General features: G+C 37.7%; 2 protein-coding genes across 9 annotated transcripts in view; both read left to right on the forward strand.

The window, feature by feature from the left end:
- Positions 1-20,460, forward strand: part of LOC124607467 (broad-complex core protein) — a 162,317-nt gene that overhangs the window by 109,023 nt on the left and 32,834 nt on the right. For 3 of the 8 annotated variants that reach the window (XM_047139814.1, XM_047139813.1, XM_047139812.1), the window contains exon 6: positions 5,905-6,332. The exons of 2 other annotated variants lie outside the window; for them this stretch is intronic. In XM_047139814.1, coding sequence (XP_046995770.1) covers positions 5,905-6,266 — 362 coding nt within the window. In that variant the 3' untranslated portion in view covers positions 6,267-6,332. Of the gene's footprint in view, positions 1-5,904; positions 6,333-14,712; positions 15,617-20,460 lie in introns of those variants that run through there. 3 more of the 8 variants (XM_047139815.1, XM_047139817.1, XM_047139818.1) reach the window with 3 other exon arrangements.
- Positions 11,959-12,493, forward strand: LOC124607469 (broad-complex core protein isoforms 1/2/3/4/5-like). Its single transcript, XM_047139822.1, has one exon. It carries the CDS (start codon positions 12,156-12,158, stop codon positions 12,420-12,422), a length of 267 nt encoding a protein of 88 aa, XP_046995778.1. The 5' UTR covers positions 11,959-12,155; the 3' UTR covers positions 12,423-12,493.

The following is a 20,460-nucleotide window of genomic DNA, read 5'->3' on the forward strand; positions in this document are numbered from 1 at the left end:
TGTAGGCCTTAAAATATTTGAAATGGAAGATATACTTTCATGTTCTGAAAAAAACCCATACAAGGCACCAAAGAAAGCAGGAGATGATAAATGTGAAGATGTCCTTATGATCAGCACAATATCTCTTGACTGTAAGTGTAAAGGAAAGATAAAGAGTTACTAGTCTATGGGAAATTTGACTTAAAGAAATAATATCGCAATAGACAAATTTTGCTGTTCTTATTAACAGACAGAAGAATCAATAAAAGTCTAAATGGTTCTGGACATCAGAAAGTCCTCAGCTATAAGATTTGACGCAGGACATGTGAGAGCCTGAAGAGCGTAGTGTGTATGTAAACAGATGATAAATTTTCAATGGCTGCAAAAAGCTGTAGCCGGCCACGGAAAGAAATGTCTATAAACAGATGATCATTTTGCAAAAGTTGCAAAAAGATATAGTCAGGCCACTGAAAGAACATCCATGATGGCCAGTGACTATGTAGCCAGTGCTACACAGCTATTTGTTGTTACGCCATGCTGATCACCTGAATACAAATATCACACCAGGAAATTCTAGAACTGTTGCAATCCCCTACAGCTAAAGTGTGAAAAAAACATTGATAATCTCAGGGGATTGAAATGTACTTCCTTTTTAGTTAAAAAGAAAAGGTTAAGAAATATATGTCAAGATAAAATATTTATGATGTTTTAGTATTTTAATAAATAGATGCATCTCTTACCTGTGTCTTGTGTAAGAGGGTAGTTCCACAGTATTCAAAAAGTGTGTCACTAGACACACATTCTGTGTCACTGTTACTATCTTTACTGCTGCTGCAGCTGTGACTATTGATCCCAGATCTCACTGTTTAACTCTCACACTCTTTGTTTCAGTGCACCTTCATGTTGCCGTGCCTTTTCTAAGATGTGCCACACATATTTGGCAATATTGTTCCATTTTGTTGAAGTAATACTGCCTAATGCCTCACACACAACTTTCATTTTTGTCTTGAACATATGATTCAACCTGTGCCCACACAAGTTCTATTGCACTGAAATGGCAATGATAGGTGTGATATGTAACACTCTGTGACCATCTTCTTCTGCAAATTTGTCAATTTCATAAATGCTATTACATAATTTATGCACTTTCACAATTTTCAGCAGTTCTGTCATCTTCATTTCCTTGTCGAATGAGCCTATACTGTTTTCTCTAGCCAGTACATGCTGCTTCATGTAGGGGCTTTGTTTAATTGAATGGTGTGATATGATGCATTATCGAATATTGTAGTGGAGTTTTTTTACTATGTTTGGATGCAAAGTGTGTACAAACCACTCTTTAAATTTTGTTGCTGTCATTTCCTTGTGGTAGTTCCCAGCTTTCGTTGATGTAAACAACAACAAAGCATTTGTAACAAACCCACCAATTGTTCCAACATGTGAAAGAATGAACTTGACTGTCTTTTCCAACTGGAGCTTTCATTGTAACTCTTGCAGTATCATCAGTCTACGCAGTTGGCCTGGAATGACCAGCATTTACTCACCTTTTTTCCAATTACATGATTTCGTGAGGTTTGCAAGTAGGTACCTCCCTCGAAAAACAGCCTCTTCAGGGAACGATATCTTCCCTTTCAAGCAGAACTCTTCTTCCAGAAAATGGTTTCCTCCAAAACGGTCTTCTTTAGTATTACTGAAAGGCTGGTTTTTGCCCTGAAAAGCAGCTCACGCTCTCATAGTGAGAGAAGCAGTTCTTCAGGGAGGGACATCCTTTCTGCGCATAAGTCACATATATGTTGCCAAATTGTCCTTTTGAAAATTATAAAGTTCTTTTAGCAGAACACACACTGGTTTTTCCTGGAGTCGAAAGGGCCACAGTTGGTTCCTGCAGATGTCTTACACACTTTTCCACGTTGTATTCTTCGTAGAGGTTGTTCCAATTTTCAGAGGTGCAACTACTTGTTCGACGACTTTTTACAATAATGTAAGAGACCTAACCTTATAGTTTTATTCCTCAGAATAGCATCACACATTGTATACGAGCTCATTTGAGTCTATGCGAGATAGCACTACTGTCCACTTTCTTAAGGAAGAGGCCATATCACTTAAATTTGAAATAAACAATACTACACTTTACACCACACAGTTAACACAAGCTGAACAAGTAACTCGATTTGTGACAAACTGTGAGCACACGACTAATGCTTTGCTGTCACAGAGAGCTACTGCTTGGGACCCAGAGTCGCAGGGGTGGCAGTGCAGGACCATCACTATGGCAGTGTTTACAAATTCCATAGCACAGATTGGAACCAGTGTATCCTCTCTGCACACAACATGTTCTAAATGTGTAAAGTGTCAGGGATGTTCTTAGTAATAGAAGTGGAAAGTCATAAATGACAAGTTGATCTTAACCAAAAATCCTGCCAGGAAAGAAGCAAAGAAAGCAAAAGAAAAGTGCAGAACAAGAACAAATGATCAGGGGAGGGGAATATGTACAGCTTGACCAAGCAAAATGTGTTCCTGAAGTGAAAGTGGCACATTTTCAAACAAAATAATTATTATGCAGTCAGTACTGTCTGCTGTGCAGAATGATTAGTACTGTGTGTATCAACAGTGCATATGAAACAACTAGACAGTTAATTTTAGTGTGTGTGTGTGTGTGTGTGTGTGTGTGTGTGTGTGTGTGTGTGTGTGTCGAGAGAGAGAGAGAGAGAGAGAGAGAGAGAGAGAGAGATTATTGGCTTCAGTGGTGCAGGATTTCATCTTTTCCTTCTGCTTTCCTTCTCTGCAAGGGTAGTAGTGACGATTATGTACAGTTAACTGCTATTGTTCCATTTTTGCGGTGCTCCCTCTCTTTTAAATCACACCTCAACAGACCAGTTTGCTGCCCTCACCACCAGGGCCCCATTTCTTGTAAGGCATTCTTTACTTGATTCAAACATATTCTGTAAGTCCCACAACATACTTATGTAACTTTACTAACATTGCAGAACATCGTGAGCTTTCTGTTGATTGGCAAAGTTAAAACCTGTTCATTGTGAACAACAGTATTAACTACTATTTAGAACCTCAAGTTCATATATTCAACAGTGGGATAAGGTACTCATTCACTTTGTTATTTATTTTTGAATCACAGAATTCCTGCCAGAATTTAGGAGAAATCTTTTAAAAAAACTTTTGCACCATAATATAGAATCCTTTACGATATTAATAAGGAAAAGCACTTCCTAATATTCTGCAAAATTTATTTATTTGGTCACAAATTTGTTTTCGGCTTCTCAGGCCATCTTCAGGTGACAACTGAATGTCACCTGCTCTATCACCTCCTAAACATTCTCATTTCACCCTCTTTGTTTGGCGCCCTCTGCCAATGCACCTGCCCGTCTTTTCCCCACTCCTCTCCTTTTATGCTCCATTTTTGCCACCTCCCTGCCCCACAACCTCCTGATGCTGCACTTGTTGACATTCAAGTCCCCCACATACTCCACCAAACAGCGTTCCTCATCCCTCTCCTGTACATTGCTGCCCCTTCCCCTTTCCTGCCCCCTCCGGATTGCTGCTACCATCCCACGTGATAGTTGCACTGTGGCACGAGCTGCCAGAGTTGACAGTTATGTGCATGAGGTGTGCTTGCTTGTTTGAATGAATGGTGTGTATTTCTGTTTTTCCAATGCAGGATGTTGCCAAAGGGTTTTGTGTAGTTGTCTTTTAATTGTGCGTGTCTGCAACTTAGCATGTTATCTTTGGTAACTGTAAGTAATTTTGTTTGTTTTGATTTCATAATATGAGGTTTTCTAACATTAAGAATTAAGCTAGTGATCTACTTCTGGTCGACAGCAAAGGAGGCAGAACTGTGGAATTAAATGGCAAAAACACACACACACACACACACACACACACACACACAATATTAATTCAACAGCATTGAGAAGAGTCAAGAATAGCTATCAAAATAATATAAAAATTGGTGAAAATGTGGAAGGTTACAATGTTTAGGAAACAGAACTATATAGATTGGTAGAAATGAGAAACAATGTTTGGACTGTCATTAATGAAGAAAGTTTTCGTAAATAATAAAATCTTATACTTCAGACATCGGCATAAGAGGTAAAGGTATTCCTAAAATTGTAAGTTTCTGGCTTTATATAGAAGTTAAATGTGAAACACGAACAGAAGAGAAGAAATGAGGATATTCATTTCTTGTCACTATTACGCTAGAGGTGGACAGAAAAACGTGTAAAAATCATCCAATTGAATTTGTTGACAGAGTACTATGCTACTTATGTCTGACGGCCTAAAGCAGTTGACAGGTTGGAGTTTAGTTGTGGGATTCCTATTTTTATATGCCTCCACAACAGATGCCAGCTGCCAGATTCACTACAAGAGGAGAAATCCTTGCCATGTTGCAAAATGAGTTTATCAGAATTTGGTTCCCGTGTTATTACTGTAACCTTGTTGTTCTGCAAAATGCACCGTTTGACTGAAAATTGGTGTGATTTATGCCAAAGGGAAGTTTGCTTACATTGCTTGTTTGGTGTTTATTAATCTTGGTTTATGAAATTGTTGACAAGCAGATTACCGCAGTGTGTAGCACGGTGAAGAGTTGTTTGAAAATGTCAGAGAATTTGAGAATACAGTTATCCTTAATCAAAATCAACAGAGGACACAGGAATTACTATAAAATATGTGTGGGAGGTTACAGAGTCCAGAAGAAAAAGGGCACCTTGAATTATGGGAGACATGCAATACCAATTTCCTTTCACCTACTATACTTCACTTTTTTATGTATTTTGTTTTTAGCTCTCTCTCTCACTTTCAGTAGTCTTTAGTTTTTACAGATATTGCCTGTACATCTCCATTTAAAAAGCTTTCATATTCTGAAATAAGACAAAGATGTTGTTTTCTGTTTAAGGCAAAAAACAAAGGTAATTTTATTGTGAAAGTTTAATATTGACTTGGCAATGTGCCGAATGTACCAGAACCTATAACACACTATTTATTAGTGAATTTTGTTGAACAGGACTTTAAAACTTAATGCATGTGGGTGAACTGAAAGTTCATTTGATCTGAGTGGTAATCTTGAGTGCACTCCCTCCTAAGGAATAAAATGTCCCGTTTGAATTCGGGAATCCTAGTAGTCAGGAACAAATTGCAGATTTTGAGAGAGGTTCAAATGCCACTTTACTTTTCTTTTCAACATTTTATATAAGACAGCATGAGCCCATAGGATGCAGTCATCACACTTGTGGTTAATTCGATAAGAAATTAAAACCAGTCAGAATAATTTATACCTGTAAGAAAATTGAATTTATAAGAATCATCGTTGGTATGATTGAACAATTTTTATTTACTTAATTATAGTATGCCTGAATTTTTTCCGATGTTTTGTTTTTGGTAATTAAATGAAATTAGTTATACAGATGTACTTCTCTCTCTCTCTCTCTCTCTCTCTCTCTCTCTCTCTCTCTCTCACACACTCTCTCTCCCTCTCTCTCTCTCTCTCTCTCTCTCTCTCTCTCTCTCTCTCTCACACACACACACACACAGTCTCCCGTCTCTCTCACACTCTCACTCCCGTGCGCAAGCGCGCGGGCACGCGCACACACACACACACACACACACACACACACACACACACACACACACCTTCTGTCAATAAATAAATCACCACTGTAACCGTTAATTCCATATTTGGTGAGAGTTATGGATTACATTATCTTTTGTGTTTTCTTTCGCCTGCTTGTTTTTCTTGGGGAAATTAGGTGCAAAGGAATGATTAGTTCTTTCTCCAGAAACATCAGATTTTTGTGAATGTTTGTGTGTGTGTGTGTGTGTGTGTGTGTGTGAGAATTGTTGGAAAAGGTACAGTAAATTGTTGTGTATTCTTCCAACTGGCTGTCAGCTCAGCAACTATTTTTCTGTTGGTTGCAGCTGTGCTGCCTGTTGGTTTCGAGGCACTTCAGGAAATGGATGGAGTGCTTTTGCACGAATGCAATACTGCAAAGCTATCTTTAGAGGCAAGAAGTGCCCAGTCGAGCACCTCAGATTTTAGTCATTGTGGTGTTCGATATCACTGCAGCCAGTGTGAAAAATCATTTACTCGTAGTTGGTCCTTGCAGAGACACATTGATGATGTTCATAGTCAATGCCACACTAGAACATTTGTGTGTAATATTTGCAGTCGACAGTATAGCACTAGAAGTAGCCTAATATCTCATCGATCTCAAGCTCACAAGACAAGTGTGACTCAGAATAGTGTAAATATGACATCTATTCTACGGACAGTTATGTAGATATTACTAACAGTGCAAAATTTCTCATAACAGTATAACTTTGTTGACATATTTTTATTTGTAGAATTAAATACAGTAAATACTTGTCTTGGTACTTATTATTTTTAACATAGAGATTTAGTAACTGCTCATATATCACAATGTTGAAGTGACATGGATCTGCTTGAGAAATTGGATTTAAAACTTGGTTTTGTTAATTTAGAAAGTTTTTAAAAATAAAGTTGATATTCATTTTCATATCATGTAGCTTAACCAGGCAATTTGCATTTAACTGTCTCTTAAACAACACTTTTCCCAAATCTTTGTTTCCTGCACACTAGTCATTGTACTCCATTTTTGTTTCCAGAAAAGCAAAGCAGTGGATACTTTAGTAACACATTTTAAATTCAGGGTTTTCTTGATAGTTTTACCAATGAACTGCAAGCGATAGTTATAAATTATTGATTGTCACAGCTTTGTACGAGGTCTGTTCAGAAAATTTCAGAACTTCGTCCACAAAGTTTTTCTGAGCTTACTTTTTACTTATTGTACCTGGTCTCCTTTGAAAACCGTCATCTGCAGTCGATACATCGTTTCCAATGCCGTTTCCACTTCCGGAAGCAGTCTCGGTATGCCTCTTGCTGGATCACGCAAAGTGCTGTCTGCGAATTTACTTTTATCTTGTCTATCATTGCAAATCTTTGTCCTTTCAATGGGTTTGTCAACTTTCGAAATTAAAAGTAGTCCACAGGGGCCAGGTGTGGAGAATACATAGGATGAGACAGCACAGTAATGTCATTGTTTGTGTAATAGTCACGCACAAACAGGAATAAATGTGGGTGTGGGTGTGATGCAAGAGCCATGAATCGTCTTGCCACATTTCAGGACATTTCCTTCTTGCAGGGTTTCATGACATGACACAACTGAAATGCCACATTCTTCGGCACTCATAGACAGTGAGTCTTTGATTGGCATGCACAATTTCTTTGGCTTTCCTGACATGAGCATCATTGGTAGATGTTGAAGAACGTCCTGAACGAGGGTCATCTTTAACTTCTGTCCAGTCATTTTTAAACTGTGTGAACCATTCGTAACACTGAGCACTCATCACCATAGGCTTCCTGCATCATTTAGTGTGTCTCTGTAAAGTCTTTCTTGAGTTTCATACAAAATGTAATGAAGAAACATACCTCCTCTAACTTTGTCATCTCAAAATTCACAAACTGTGTGACACAATGTTCTGCTCAATATGGCACTGAAGAATAATTAACAGGTGTACAACAATGAAACTTCTAGCAGTTATGCATCAAACACAGGTATATGCAGGGATGCCAACCGCATTTGACTCCAACACACCACTGGCGTGAAATCATGAATGTTCCAAATTTTTCTATCAGACCTCGTGTACTGCCTATTTTTCTCACCTTTGTAAGTTACATTACAGACCGTGAATGAGTAGTAACTACATGGAAAACACGAAGATATGATAGTAGAATATTTATATAATGAGCTACATTATTATTCTCTTAGAAGGCCACATGATAATACTGTCAGTTGAAACTGTATTAACTGTTAAAAGGCGGCAATCTATTCATATGTCTGCTCCTGTTCCTCTAGTTCATTCACAAAATAATGGCTGCAAACCACTGGCAGCAAGCAAATGTTTACCAGTTGTACCACCATCAGCTACTGTTGAAAACCTTTATTACTGCTACCAGTTTCAACTATCATAAATCTTCACCAGGCACCTGGGATATATAAACTCTCATAACTTTTTAAAAATAGGACAGACAAAAGCTTTCCAATCTTATAACATCAAATAGTTTAAAGTAAGTTTTTCTGTCACTGTATTTCTTTGGACACATAACGTGACATTCAGCTACGTTGTATATAATGTCAAAAATGCCACCAGATCATTAGATTCTGAGAAATAAAATCCAAACATTGTTCTAAACAACCAGTGCTGTCAGTAATAAAACACTATGGTGCATCCAACTTCTGAATACATATAAAGTGTTAGAACAAATCACTATTAAACAACTGAACTATCATTAACAGCACATGAACAGCTGTACTCGCTCATAACAAGAAGTCGAAGAACTAAGATCATTATTTAAACTGCCATGAATGAAATGTAATAATTCATTTATATTTAATAGCTGAGTATGTTATTAATGACATTGGCTCTTCGGAGTAATATACAGATTTTATGTATCACATTCTTAATTTCTTAATTTTATCCATGTCATGTGGATGTTGTTAACAAGTGACTGTTGCAGTATATATTATTTCATAAAAATTATTAAGTGAATGTTGTTACATGTCATGATGTATCCACAAAAATATTGTATGTAGAAAACTACCTATAAGTACTTAACTTGACATTATAAGATTGTACAGCTTTTTATCTTTCCTGTTTGTAAGAAGTTCCATTTATTTTTGTATCCCAGATGTCTGATGATGATTTGGGGCAAAACTGGTAGAAATAAGAAAAAAAATTTCACAGCAGCTGGTGGTGGCATAATATGAGTTTTCATAAGTATTTTACAAAAAGTGGGATACCACTTGCTTTGAAAATATTTACTGATATATTGTAAAGAGGTTCCTTTGCAAGATATTGGTGAAGTGCCAAAATTTATGTTTTCTGTAGTTTTCACAAATAACTTTTGGTGAATACTGAGTGGGTTTCATTTGAAACGCCATAGCTAGTTTCTTTTCTATCCATATCTGACTTGTGTTCATGCATTTGAAAGGCCACAGCCAGTTTATTTTCTGTCCATATCTGACTTGTGTTCATGATTTACTGTCAATGGTGTCATTGTCAGCAGGATGTTAACACTAATCTTCCTTCTTTTTTGCTAAAGCATTATTATGTGCGAGTAGACATAGTTATTTTTTGGCATTAGTTGTTCACACAGATGATTGGAAAATGGTACGAAACAAGTTGTATTTTTTTTATATACTGATCTCTGACACCAGTTAATCAGACACTGCACGTGAGCCTTCCTATGTGACTGTTCCTTCATTTTATTCCAGCCATCTACCTGTTTTTTTGTAACCAAAAGACCCACTCATATCCTCCCAATTTCAGTTGCACTGTCAGTCGCGACGGTACTAAAGGCACTCTTTTTTCCCCCCTCCTGTTTCAAAAGATGGTGCCTACTTAAATTTATTTCCTCCCCTGCCACTGTTCCCAGGATACAGTAGTCTTACCTGTATCCAAAAATACCCTCTTTCACCTAAACCGTATCAAAATCCATTATTCCAAGTTCTCTGTTCTTTGTTTTATTTCTTCAATTTTCTATTTGTGCACTGTTTCAGACTTATTTTATTATCTTTTCTTTGTTATCATTGTGACAAATTACCATTTACTGCTGTCCTGTTCTTTAAACTGGCTTTAAACTTCTTGTTTTCCGTATTTGCCAGTGGATTCCAGTTTCTCTTGTTTATATTGACATGTTCCCCATCACAACATTTACTGTGAATATGAGCTCTGGAGTGGATTACTAACTATATTGTGACATTAGCACAAGTTTTCCGCACCAGTGGAAGATAGGTCCTTTGTACCTGCAAAGTGCATTGACATTGTGTTCAATTAATTGAGTCCCTTATCTGGAGTCTCAAGTCACTCATCACAACCCTTTATTTTGTGTTTGATCTAAAACAATTTAATTCTGTTTCCTAGAATATTGCTAGCTGTTATTTTGAATTAGTATTTTTCTACTTTTGCAGGTGGTAATTAAAGCTATTTGAAAAGATTTTTTAAAAGTTGTCATGTGGAAGGAACCCGATGTTTTGAAATGTAGTGCCCTATTACTGTTTTAAAACCCAGACACATAAATTTTAGGTTCTTACTTTGGAAAATAGTGACATGATATATACTATGGATGCTTATGGTATGAAACCCTGTTGTGCAGTGAATGCTTAGTGAATAGTGTTGATGATAGTTGACATGGTATTGGCTGGTGGATATCATTGAAATTTGAAATTCTAAGCTTAAACATAATTGAGTGATTACTATTCTCTGACTGAGATATTGAAATATTGCAGTTCATCGCTTGTTGTAAGGATTTCTGTTTATTTATATTGTCATCACTCAGTTATGTTTAAACCCCAGTATCTTGAAATGAACAAAATTAAAGGTATACCACTATTGAAAAATAAAATAGCTTTGATACAATTTTATAATTGGTGCAACTGTGCACGTTCTTCATTACTTTTACTGTGTTTTGGAAACGGTGTCATTTGCCAGTATAGTTTCATCATTCAAAGAGCTGTAGTCTCTCAGGATGGCAAAACCTACGTACAGGTGTGTCCATGTTGCTTTGGCTACACCTGGAAGATAAATTCAGATATAAAGATACAACCCCCCCCCCCCCCACCACCACCACCACCACTACCACCACACACACACACACACACACACACACACACACACACATATTATAGGTATATGCAGTTAGTTTCCCTCTGTTATTATTATTATTATTCCAGCCAGTGCTTTCATTTATTGCTGAAATTTTAACCACATTTGACAGATCTTCTTCTCCCCCCCCCCCCCCACCCCCCACCCCACCCCACCCCACCCCCACCCCCCCCTCCAGGGAATAATTTCACAGATCATCATTGGTAGAAATATATTTTCTAATTATCATATCAATACTTGCCAAGAATTCTACAGTCATTCACATTACTGTACATTTTGTCCTCTATTGAATTTTGAGACATATTTATGAATCTGTGATTTACTCATTGATTCATCCAGGTAAATGGGAGTGTCTGTTAGTGTCAGGTTGCACACATGCGGAAGGTTTCACGCATGCAGAAAATGAATCTCTACCAAAATCACAGAAGCAGCTGCTTTTTTAAAATTATATCCACAAATAAATGTAAATTCTGAAAAAACTACAATTTCCATGTGGCACACTTACTAAACTGCATTCTCAATGTAATATTGACAGGATTAAGCACTATAACAAAAGTTTCATCTGTTATTTTGTGTCTGCTTTTTTGCAGTCTTTGCTTATATCCTTTCCAAGAATTTAAAAGTACAGAATCCTGAATGAGATCATAAAAAAAAAAAAAACAAAGTGCTTTAAATATGATGATAAGGAAGGATGTGAACATTTGAATTATAACTTCATCTGTAGTTATTATTTGTTAATGTAAAAGACAACAGTAAACACAGCAGATGAGATAATTATGCTGGATTTCACATTCTGTCATCTGTTGGACACTTGCCAAGGGACTGGAATTTGTGATATATCAACAAAAAATGTCTGCAGATTCAAGCAAAATGATTTTTTGTAGTTGGCAGGTGGATTTTCATTGATGCCAGTTCTTTTAAGCGTCTTTTCTATATATTCCAGCACTGCACCTAATGTGGTTAGAATTGTTTTATGCCAGACCTGCTGAAACTTGATTTTTCAGGTCTTCATATCTTTCTTGTAAGCTTCATTTTTTCTTCTTAATGTTACTGTTAATATTGACACCCTTTCAACCACCAATCCATATGAATGTTATATCTTGACTTTAACATGATTTTCTTCACTTCCATTACCCCCCCCCCCCCCCCCCCTCTCTCTCTCTCTCTCTCTCACACACACACACACACACACACACACACACACACACACACACACAATCATCTGTGCACCTGTGCATTCGTTAAAGTTGGTGATCATGCATTATTTCAAAGTCAGTATTATTTATGAGCATAAATGACAGTGACCCACAATGCGATTTCCTCACAAGTGTTTAGTATTGTCTTCGCCTTCATGATGTGTCATTGTTTTTCCTGTGTGGATTGTATGGGCCATTGTGCATTGTGACATGTTGGTTTATATGGGGGTAGGGGAGTCTTCAGTACCTAACTAGTGTTCTGTTTTGGTGCGTTGTGTAGGTTGCAGCATGCCAAATGAATCTTCTCTGCCAGTGTGGCTGCCAAACCAAGAGATAATTGCAAGGGAAGTCCTGTTAGAAGCTGAACGTGGTTTTGTTTGTCCTGAATGTGGCAAAAAGCTGCGCAGCTCTGTTACACTCAAGAGGCACATCCTCGATCTCCACCGGGTGCAGACTGAACAGTTTTGGTGCAAGATATGTAGAAAACATTATCGGACAAAAAACAGCCTTGTTGTGCATTTGTGCAAATATCATCCGAATGATAAGGGGTTGTAGTCCAAAGACACTTCTAAACTTATGTAATAGCAACATCTCATGCACTGGTATCTTAACATTTGGTGTCAGATGACTGAGTATGATAAGTGTTAACTGATAGCTGGCTAATAGATAACAAATTAGAGGATTTTCCTATCTTTTAACTCAATTATTTCATTTAACAGGATCATTATTTTCTATTGCTACAGCTTATTGAGACTGCTTGCAATAATGAAGAGGTCCCACTATGGGACCAATTTTCAATTGCCACAACATCTTCATTCCCTTACAGGGTCACTATATCAGAACAGTATACTCTGAGGCCATTTCACGTCATTGCATCTTCTTTGATTTTATCATCACCAATCCACTCATTCCATATCAGTGCATTTGATTCATATTACTAATTGAGATGGTTGACAGGCTTATTACACGCTAAAGAGAAACCTTAGTATGAAAAGTATGATGGTAATTTATGGGTGCCCTGTAGTAAAAGGCATAGATGTCTACTTACCAATGGCAATGGACATACTTCATGAAAATTCTTCTTGAGAGAGACATAAATCCTAATGTGGAAACTTTACCGTGAAGGATAATTGCATAAAAAAGAATTGAATTGTGTTTTTGGTTTATCTCTTCTTTGATCCATAAAATATGTGTAGGTAATGGCATGACTTTTTTGTCGCAAGACTTCAATGTATATTAATGTTACCTAGTAATTATTAAATTTTCCATTGATTATGAGAATTCTGCAGTTACAGCCATTGGACAAATAATTTCTTAGAAGCTCTGTCGTACAGAAATCAGCCTTTGCAGCAACTGGTAAAATTTGGACACAATAATACTTAATATGCTTTACTACATGCTATAATATCTAGCAAATGATAACAATAATGGAAATTCCTGAATGAAGCAATATATAAAATAAGGGAAGGGCAATTTCTCAGCTATAGCATATCAATGCTTGAAAATTTACTAAGAAAATCACTTACATGAAAGCAGATGAGTTGCCATTATATCATGAAAGCATTTTGGGAATGCTAATTACACAAGGAGCCATTCTTGAGAGCTAAGTGTGGCTGAATGAAGAACTTCTGTTGGAAGGATGTTGGACTTGAATTCAAGTGAAATGGAATTAACACACACCATCTGAACAGACCTTGAAGGCCCAATGGTACCAACCGGCCACTATGTCATCCTCAGCCCGTAGACATCACTGGATGCGGATACAGAGGGGCATGTGGTCAGCACACCGCTCTCCTGGCCGTTGGCAGTTTTTGTGACCAGTCAATTACCACACAACTTTGAGAATATGGTTTTCCTACACAACCTCAAAAATTGTGGGTAGCTGCTGTAACAAGATTCTGAAAGACAGAAAATCATGGTAGAGGTCAACAATAACGGTGTGCTTATCCAGTGAAAGAACTGGTTATATCACAATTTATATATCCACATCAATTGGAAATTCAATTTCGCCAGACTGTCATCTCTGATGACGACAGTCTGGTGAAACTATAAAATTTATACCAAAAGCAATCAATACACAATTTTAAGGAGTTCTCAAACAACAAAGTCACACTTACATGAGAGAGAGAGAGAGAGAGAGAGAGAGAGAGAGAGAGAGAGAGAGGTGGGGGCACATGTGTGTATTTTGTACTAGTTTGGGTTTAATGTAGTATCAGTTTTGTATTTATTATGCACTTACTTTCATTCAGAGACAGAGAAGTGAACAAATACTTTTGTGTAAACCATGAACACCACTAGTTTGTAGAAAGTCAAATTTTTCTGATTTACGCACTTGTCTAGTGTAACAAGCCTGACATCAAACAGCTCCTCATGTCACACCGAACACACTTATGACTTTCTTGAAGTCTGGAACACAATTGTGGTTTTCTTGGAGTCTGGAAAACATTTCTGGTTTTCTTGACCTGTCCTTCACTCTTACTGTCAGGCAGTTTCTAATAAGATTTTAAAAAAATTATTGTGAAAGGTGATATTCCACATACAAGCACGAGTAACCTATTAATTCGTGTAACTAATTCAGTTTATGTACCCAGTACCTGAGTTAGTTACTGCTTGTGGTGTTTGTCCCAAATTTTCCCACAGGACTGCAGCTATTTTTTTCTTATTTGTTCTTTTGGCGTATAGTGGGTCAAAATACCCTTTGTCAGAGATGTGAATTTATCCTGTCCTGTATCTTAAACTTTGTTCAAAGATAATCCCATTTATTTTTGTGTTGTATGTTTACCATAAGTTAATTTGCTTAAACTGGTGAGCCCAGGTCCCTAATTGGAGGTCTCTGTCTTGTCAGGTGTTGTGGCTGGGGAGGAGTATCGTTGCGAGCCATGTGGAAAAACTCTGACCTCTCTTCAGAGGCTGCGGCGGCACGTTCAGAATGTTCATACTCACCCAACTAAGGTCCCCGTGTGCAACATTTGCAATAAAGTGTACAGTACTCTAAACAGTCTGCGCAACCACAAGAGCATCTACCACAGGGTACGCAAACCACCAGATTCACAAGAGAAAACTTACTCGTCTTCAGCATCTAGAAGTGATGATGTTAAGGAGTCTGACAGTGAAGCTCTGCAGGAGAAATTTGACTTCTAAAAACTATGGACTGTCACTTTTCATTTGAATTCCCATACACCCAACTGAAGTGGCGTTGATTTACATGCAGACTGGCTATTGTTCGTTTAATGAGTGTTGTTCACTTCATGATTTTCCAAACTTTTTTAGGTTGTTGATGTAATGTAGAATAGGGACGGAACTACTTCATTAGTCTGAAATCTTCAAATTAATAAAAGGTGCATTTTCAGAGGATACTATCGCTACCAATACACGTTATTCTCTCTGCTGTTCATGTTTCATTTTTCTTCAATGTTTGTATACTAGTTTCAGTTCAGTTTGTCCATACCACTCAACTGTAGTTCTGAAGTTCAATGTTTGGCTTTTTCTTCTCCAGAATAACACATGGAAAAGTTTGTACCTTTTTTGAATAATTGTAATAGTGACATATTATTCCATTCATTTGCTCAACATTGCTCTGATATTGTTTATATAATTTCATGCAATGTGCTACCAATGTTATTTATATTTCTTTCTCAGCTTTGTGGGTTAATTGAAGTGTTACACTGGCACAATATTGTTGTATTGTACTAACTAAAAGGTGCACCTTGCATTTGATTTTATTTGACTTAGTCATCCAGAGAACGTCTCACATTGATATAGGATTTGTCATCATAATTCAATGAAAATAAATAGTTAAAAAAATACATACACACAAAATAAGTGTGCTTTTATGGGGATAGGATAGCTGGTCTGCTGAGGCCTTGCTGTCAGTTTCCAGTAATAATATGACTGTATCAACAAAAAATGATAAAACTAGAGTAGGATTAGTGAAGATCTAGAATGAAATGCTGTGGAGAAAAAAGTTGCTAGAAACTCTTCTGCTACTCGTTTCAGAGTAATAATTATTTCAGTTCTCTCTTTTGTAACAGCGAAACACAGTCCTGTATGTGTACTACAAAGCAGTAACTCTACAGAGAAGACTATCTGTGGCTTAACTCCAATAAACAGTGTATTTAATTTGTAAATTTTGTTGAAGAACTGTATTGGTTGTCAGCTGAAGTAGTTCTGTACAGCACAGTGATCTATTTTCACATTAAATTCTTGTTTTTCTCCTGTCGGAGAAAGAGAGAGAAATTGCGTAATATATAGGCAGAATGAAATGAAATGTCTGATAACACCAGTCAACGCAAATACTTGCCCCTATTCTATTTTCTTTCACTTTGTTACACTGTTGTTTCCAAAATATAGACCTGATCGCTGTCTACTAGGCAGAATAAAAATCAATTTGCAGCTGCTAGAATTAAAAATTCCTGTTTATCCTTCTAAATCAGAAGAAAATAGCAACAGGTAGGGAAAAATAGTGAAGTTGAATAACAGCTTACCCAAACCATGTGAAGTTAAATCTGGCATTTAATAGAACAAAGGAAATTTGCAGTAGTCGCTCACTGCTCACCAGCCGTGTCCCATTGACAACTCATTCTGGTGTGTTACTGTGTTTTGTTACATGGGAGAAAATGGGTGATCACAATAGTCTGGAATTGTCTTTTTCATTATTGAAGATTGACATTTTTCTTCTTACACTCGTTGTATCTTTGAGATACCAAGTACCTCAAGCTCGCACATTGTTTTAATTCTGGGGAAACAAACATTGAAAATTTTTTTTCCTGTTTTAAATGTCCGAAAATGATAGAATCCAAGGATTTATAGTCTTAATCTTCGTGTATCTCTCATAGTTTGATTATTTTTCTCAGGGAAGTAATGTCTTACAGTTAAATTCTAAAGATTTTGTTTTGGTACTTCCTTTTGTGTGTGTGTGTGTGTGTGTGTGTGTGTGTGTGTGTGTGTGGGTGTGGGTGTGTAGAGAACTGTAACATAACATCCATGAATGGAATTCCAACACAACTCATGACACTTATCCTAATACTCTTCCATTGTCACATAACTGCACCCATATACTAATTCATTGCAGAACTGTAGTGTGTGATTATTTTTTGGGAAAAGGGGAGAGGGAGACAATTTAGGAAGCAGTAGCCAATAAACCAGTTGCAGAATAAATAATGCAAACTTCTGTTGCTTTACAGTAAATGATCTTACCTTTATCCCTGTATATACATTAGCGTTGTTTTTAAGTTTTTCTCCTCTGTGTAGTCAGATCCATGGTATTATTCTGACCTTGAGTTGTGAAGTCATGGACATAGGTAGGAAATAGCTGGGGCTGGCAAGCAATGCAGTCTGAAAGACAAGAATATCTACTATTTGTCAAACTTCCCCCTGTTGCTTACAGAGAGGGGTACAGGAAGTCGCAGAATCAGGCTTCACCCAGCATACAGATTTCTGCAGAGGGAACATCTTCTGCCTTCTTTGTACAATGTTGGATTGCACATGTGTATTGTGTTTTGTACCATGCAGTACCAATGCTTAAATGACATTAAGAAGTAAAAAATGCTCAGATACCTCATGAAAGTGTCTTATTGACATGTTCATTTTCAAAACTTAAACTTCAGTGTTATAAATTTTATATTGTTTTTCAGAAATAGCATTCAGCAGCACCTTTAATTTATTTTCCTCACTTAACTCCATATTATAACAATTCTCAGAGGAGTCATGGGTAACTCTTGTGATGAAGCCTGAATGCTTCATTAACCCTTTAACTGCTCTGGACGTGTTACGTGCGCAGCTTTGAACGTGTCTATGCACACAGGGACAGGTACAGAGTACCAGGTAGAAGGACTGGTGGTGCGCGTAAACACGTTCGGAGCACACAGGGACACATCCAGAGTAGTTGAAGGGTTAAGCATTTTGAAACAAACAGGCACAACATGGCATTCACGGCAAAGACTCCTACAGTGCTACACCGTGTGCTTTTATTATTTGATCTGTAAGTTTGCCTGTGGTTGGACACAAAACACTAGGAGTTCAAAGCCTCCAGACTTTACCAATTTAGAATAAGGAGTCAAACAATAGAGATAAGTTTGACAATTAGTATAAAAATATTTTGGGCGTGAAATAATCACTGAAAGAAGAATAGTAAAACATTTATCTGTATGGTGGTAGCAAAATGATGTACAGGAACAAAAGGTGACTGCACCACTTGCTCTGAAACTAGGGATTCTTTCATCCAGAAAAGAAAGGAAATCTTTGCAGGAACTGGACGGACTGAAGTAAAGTCAATGCGGAACTCAAATTTGAGTGAACATTACAGAAAAGAATGAGATGGAAATCATTGACATGCCAGTAGAAAGCTTAAGGCAGAGAAGGCCGTCAACAAGACAGGGATATGGAAGTGTGTTAGTGGATGAGTGGGTTAGTGGGTGTAGAAGCGTAAATGACCCAGATGTACAATAACAGTGTTGTATAGAGAGGAGATAAAGCAAGTGCTGGATGAGAAGTGGGAAAGAAAACATAAGAACAGAAACCACAAAATGTCAAAGACAAATCAAAATGTAAATCATAAACCTAACATGAGGGTAAGATACGACAGTGGTAAGACTAGAAATAGTAACCTGAGTTAAGTGTATATTGATGTCAAGTGAGCACTGTGTGATGTAATTGCATGTAATTACAGCATATTTGTTATTACATAACACAGGTAAGTAAAGTTATTAGTGTCTCCTCAAAAGAGGCAAGTCTTCCCTTTGATGACATAGATCTTATAAGTAACAAGGCCGGTTGAATAGTTAGTTGTTGAACAATTCACAGGGCAAGTTTTACATTAACAGCAGCTACAGGGATATGGGCTATAAAGCTAACAAAGAGGTTAAGGGGAGAGTTTAACATTGTGGTGACGACAAGTTCATTAGAGGTTGAGTGTCCACAAAGGGTCTGACCAGTTGTAGAGGTAACTGACAAGTAAAGTAAGTAGGATGATAACGCAATTTAAATAAATATTCAGAAATGGTAGTCCTGTCAGAGAAGTTCTTTGGTGTGTTACTGACATGGATAATATCAAAGGATGAGATATGACCTGTGTACCGTATTCCAAAGAGTTGTTAGCTCTGGGAGCTCCTGAGACTGCATGGAAATCAACTTCTGAACCTACTGCTTCATTAATGGTGAGAAGTGAAAACAGTTCTTAGTTTTGCACACATAGAAAATCAGCATCTAAACATACAAGTTTATTACGAATTCAGAGTCCCTAGCTGAGTGAGTGTTTTACACAGAAAAGGACAGAACCATCCCTGTGGCTTCTTCTCATGCCATACTTTCCAAGTATCACTCATAGGGATGTCATGAAGTTCAGAGACATGAGCATAAACTTCATTTCTTTTTCTGAATCTCATCCTGCTTTCCTCAGTGTTGCTACTCCCTCTGCCCTCAATATCCAGGATGGAATAATAATAATAATAATACGAAAAGGCTGGGTTACTAGTGACTTTATAGAAGAGGTGTTAAGATGCAGAGAAGCACAACAAAGAAGAATCCTCCAAATGATTTGCCATCCTCTGTCAAGTAACCAAAGAAGCCTTTTAGGAAGTAGTCCAATTTTCACTCCTACGTGCTCCCAGTATGCCTGCCTTCATTTTGAGCTCTGAGCGACCAGTTTCCCAGCAATATCTTACCGTTCCCATAACATCCTCCCCCTGCACCCCACCCCTGTTCTCAGCTCTCACTAGCCCCTGACCTTCACTTACCTATCCCCTTCCCTCCTCTCACTCCAGCGTTACACAGCCTTCTATTTCACCACCATATCTACTAGTCTTTTTTTCCCCTCCTCTGCCCCTCCCCCCCCCCGCTCCCTCTCCCACCCTGGTCTCCCTACGAGTCTGCACCTAGCAGGCCTACCCACTCATCACCGTTTCCCTGCATGCTCCCACAAGCAGTATTATACCTTTGCCCACCCCTACTTTGCTATCCCTCTCCTTCCCCTCTGCAGATTCCTCCTTACTCCCACCACCCACAGATTGCTTCTCCTGTCAGGCGGTGTTGCTGTATGCAGTGGCCAGAGACAGTGGTCATTTATTTGTGAGTTATGCTTGTGTAAATGTGTGTGTTTCTGCTTTTGAAGAAGACCTTTTGCTCAAAAGCTCAAATGCGCAGTTGTCTCTTTTATTGTGCCCGTCTGCATCTCTTGTATAAAAATCATTGTTCTGTATTCATCGTGCTATTTTGCACATAGATCTGCATATGGTTTCTGTTGTGTATTTGATGTTTAAAATGATGAATTTTTGGTAATTATTTTGTCAGCAGGTCAGCTCTAAAACTTGAATTCGGTAAAGATATATAAAGCAGTTTTCTAATGGACTTCCGTATTGAACATCTATAAAAACATTGTTACTAGCTCATGGCAGGTAGGGGAAGAGGTATTGTAATTGTGTTAGAAACTGTAGGATAATTTTCACATTATAATAGACCTGACAATTACTACACACACACACACACACACACACACACACACACACACACACACACACACACAGAGAGAGAGAGAGAGAGAGAGAGAGAGAGAGAGAGAGAGAGAGAGGGGGGGGGGGGGGGGGGGAATATGAGGCTT

The sequence above is a fragment of the Schistocerca americana genome, chromosome 3 (assembly GCF_021461395.2).
Source record: "Schistocerca americana isolate TAMUIC-IGC-003095 chromosome 3, iqSchAmer2.1, whole genome shotgun sequence".
Taxonomy (NCBI): Eukaryota; Metazoa; Arthropoda; class Insecta; order Orthoptera; family Acrididae; genus Schistocerca; species Schistocerca americana.

Bases quoted from the DNA above. Each gene is read 5' to 3' on its own strand.
- LOC124607469 (XM_047139822.1), top strand. From the start codon at position 12,156: ATGCCAAATGAATCTTCTCTGCCAGTGTGGCTGCCAAACCAAGAGATA.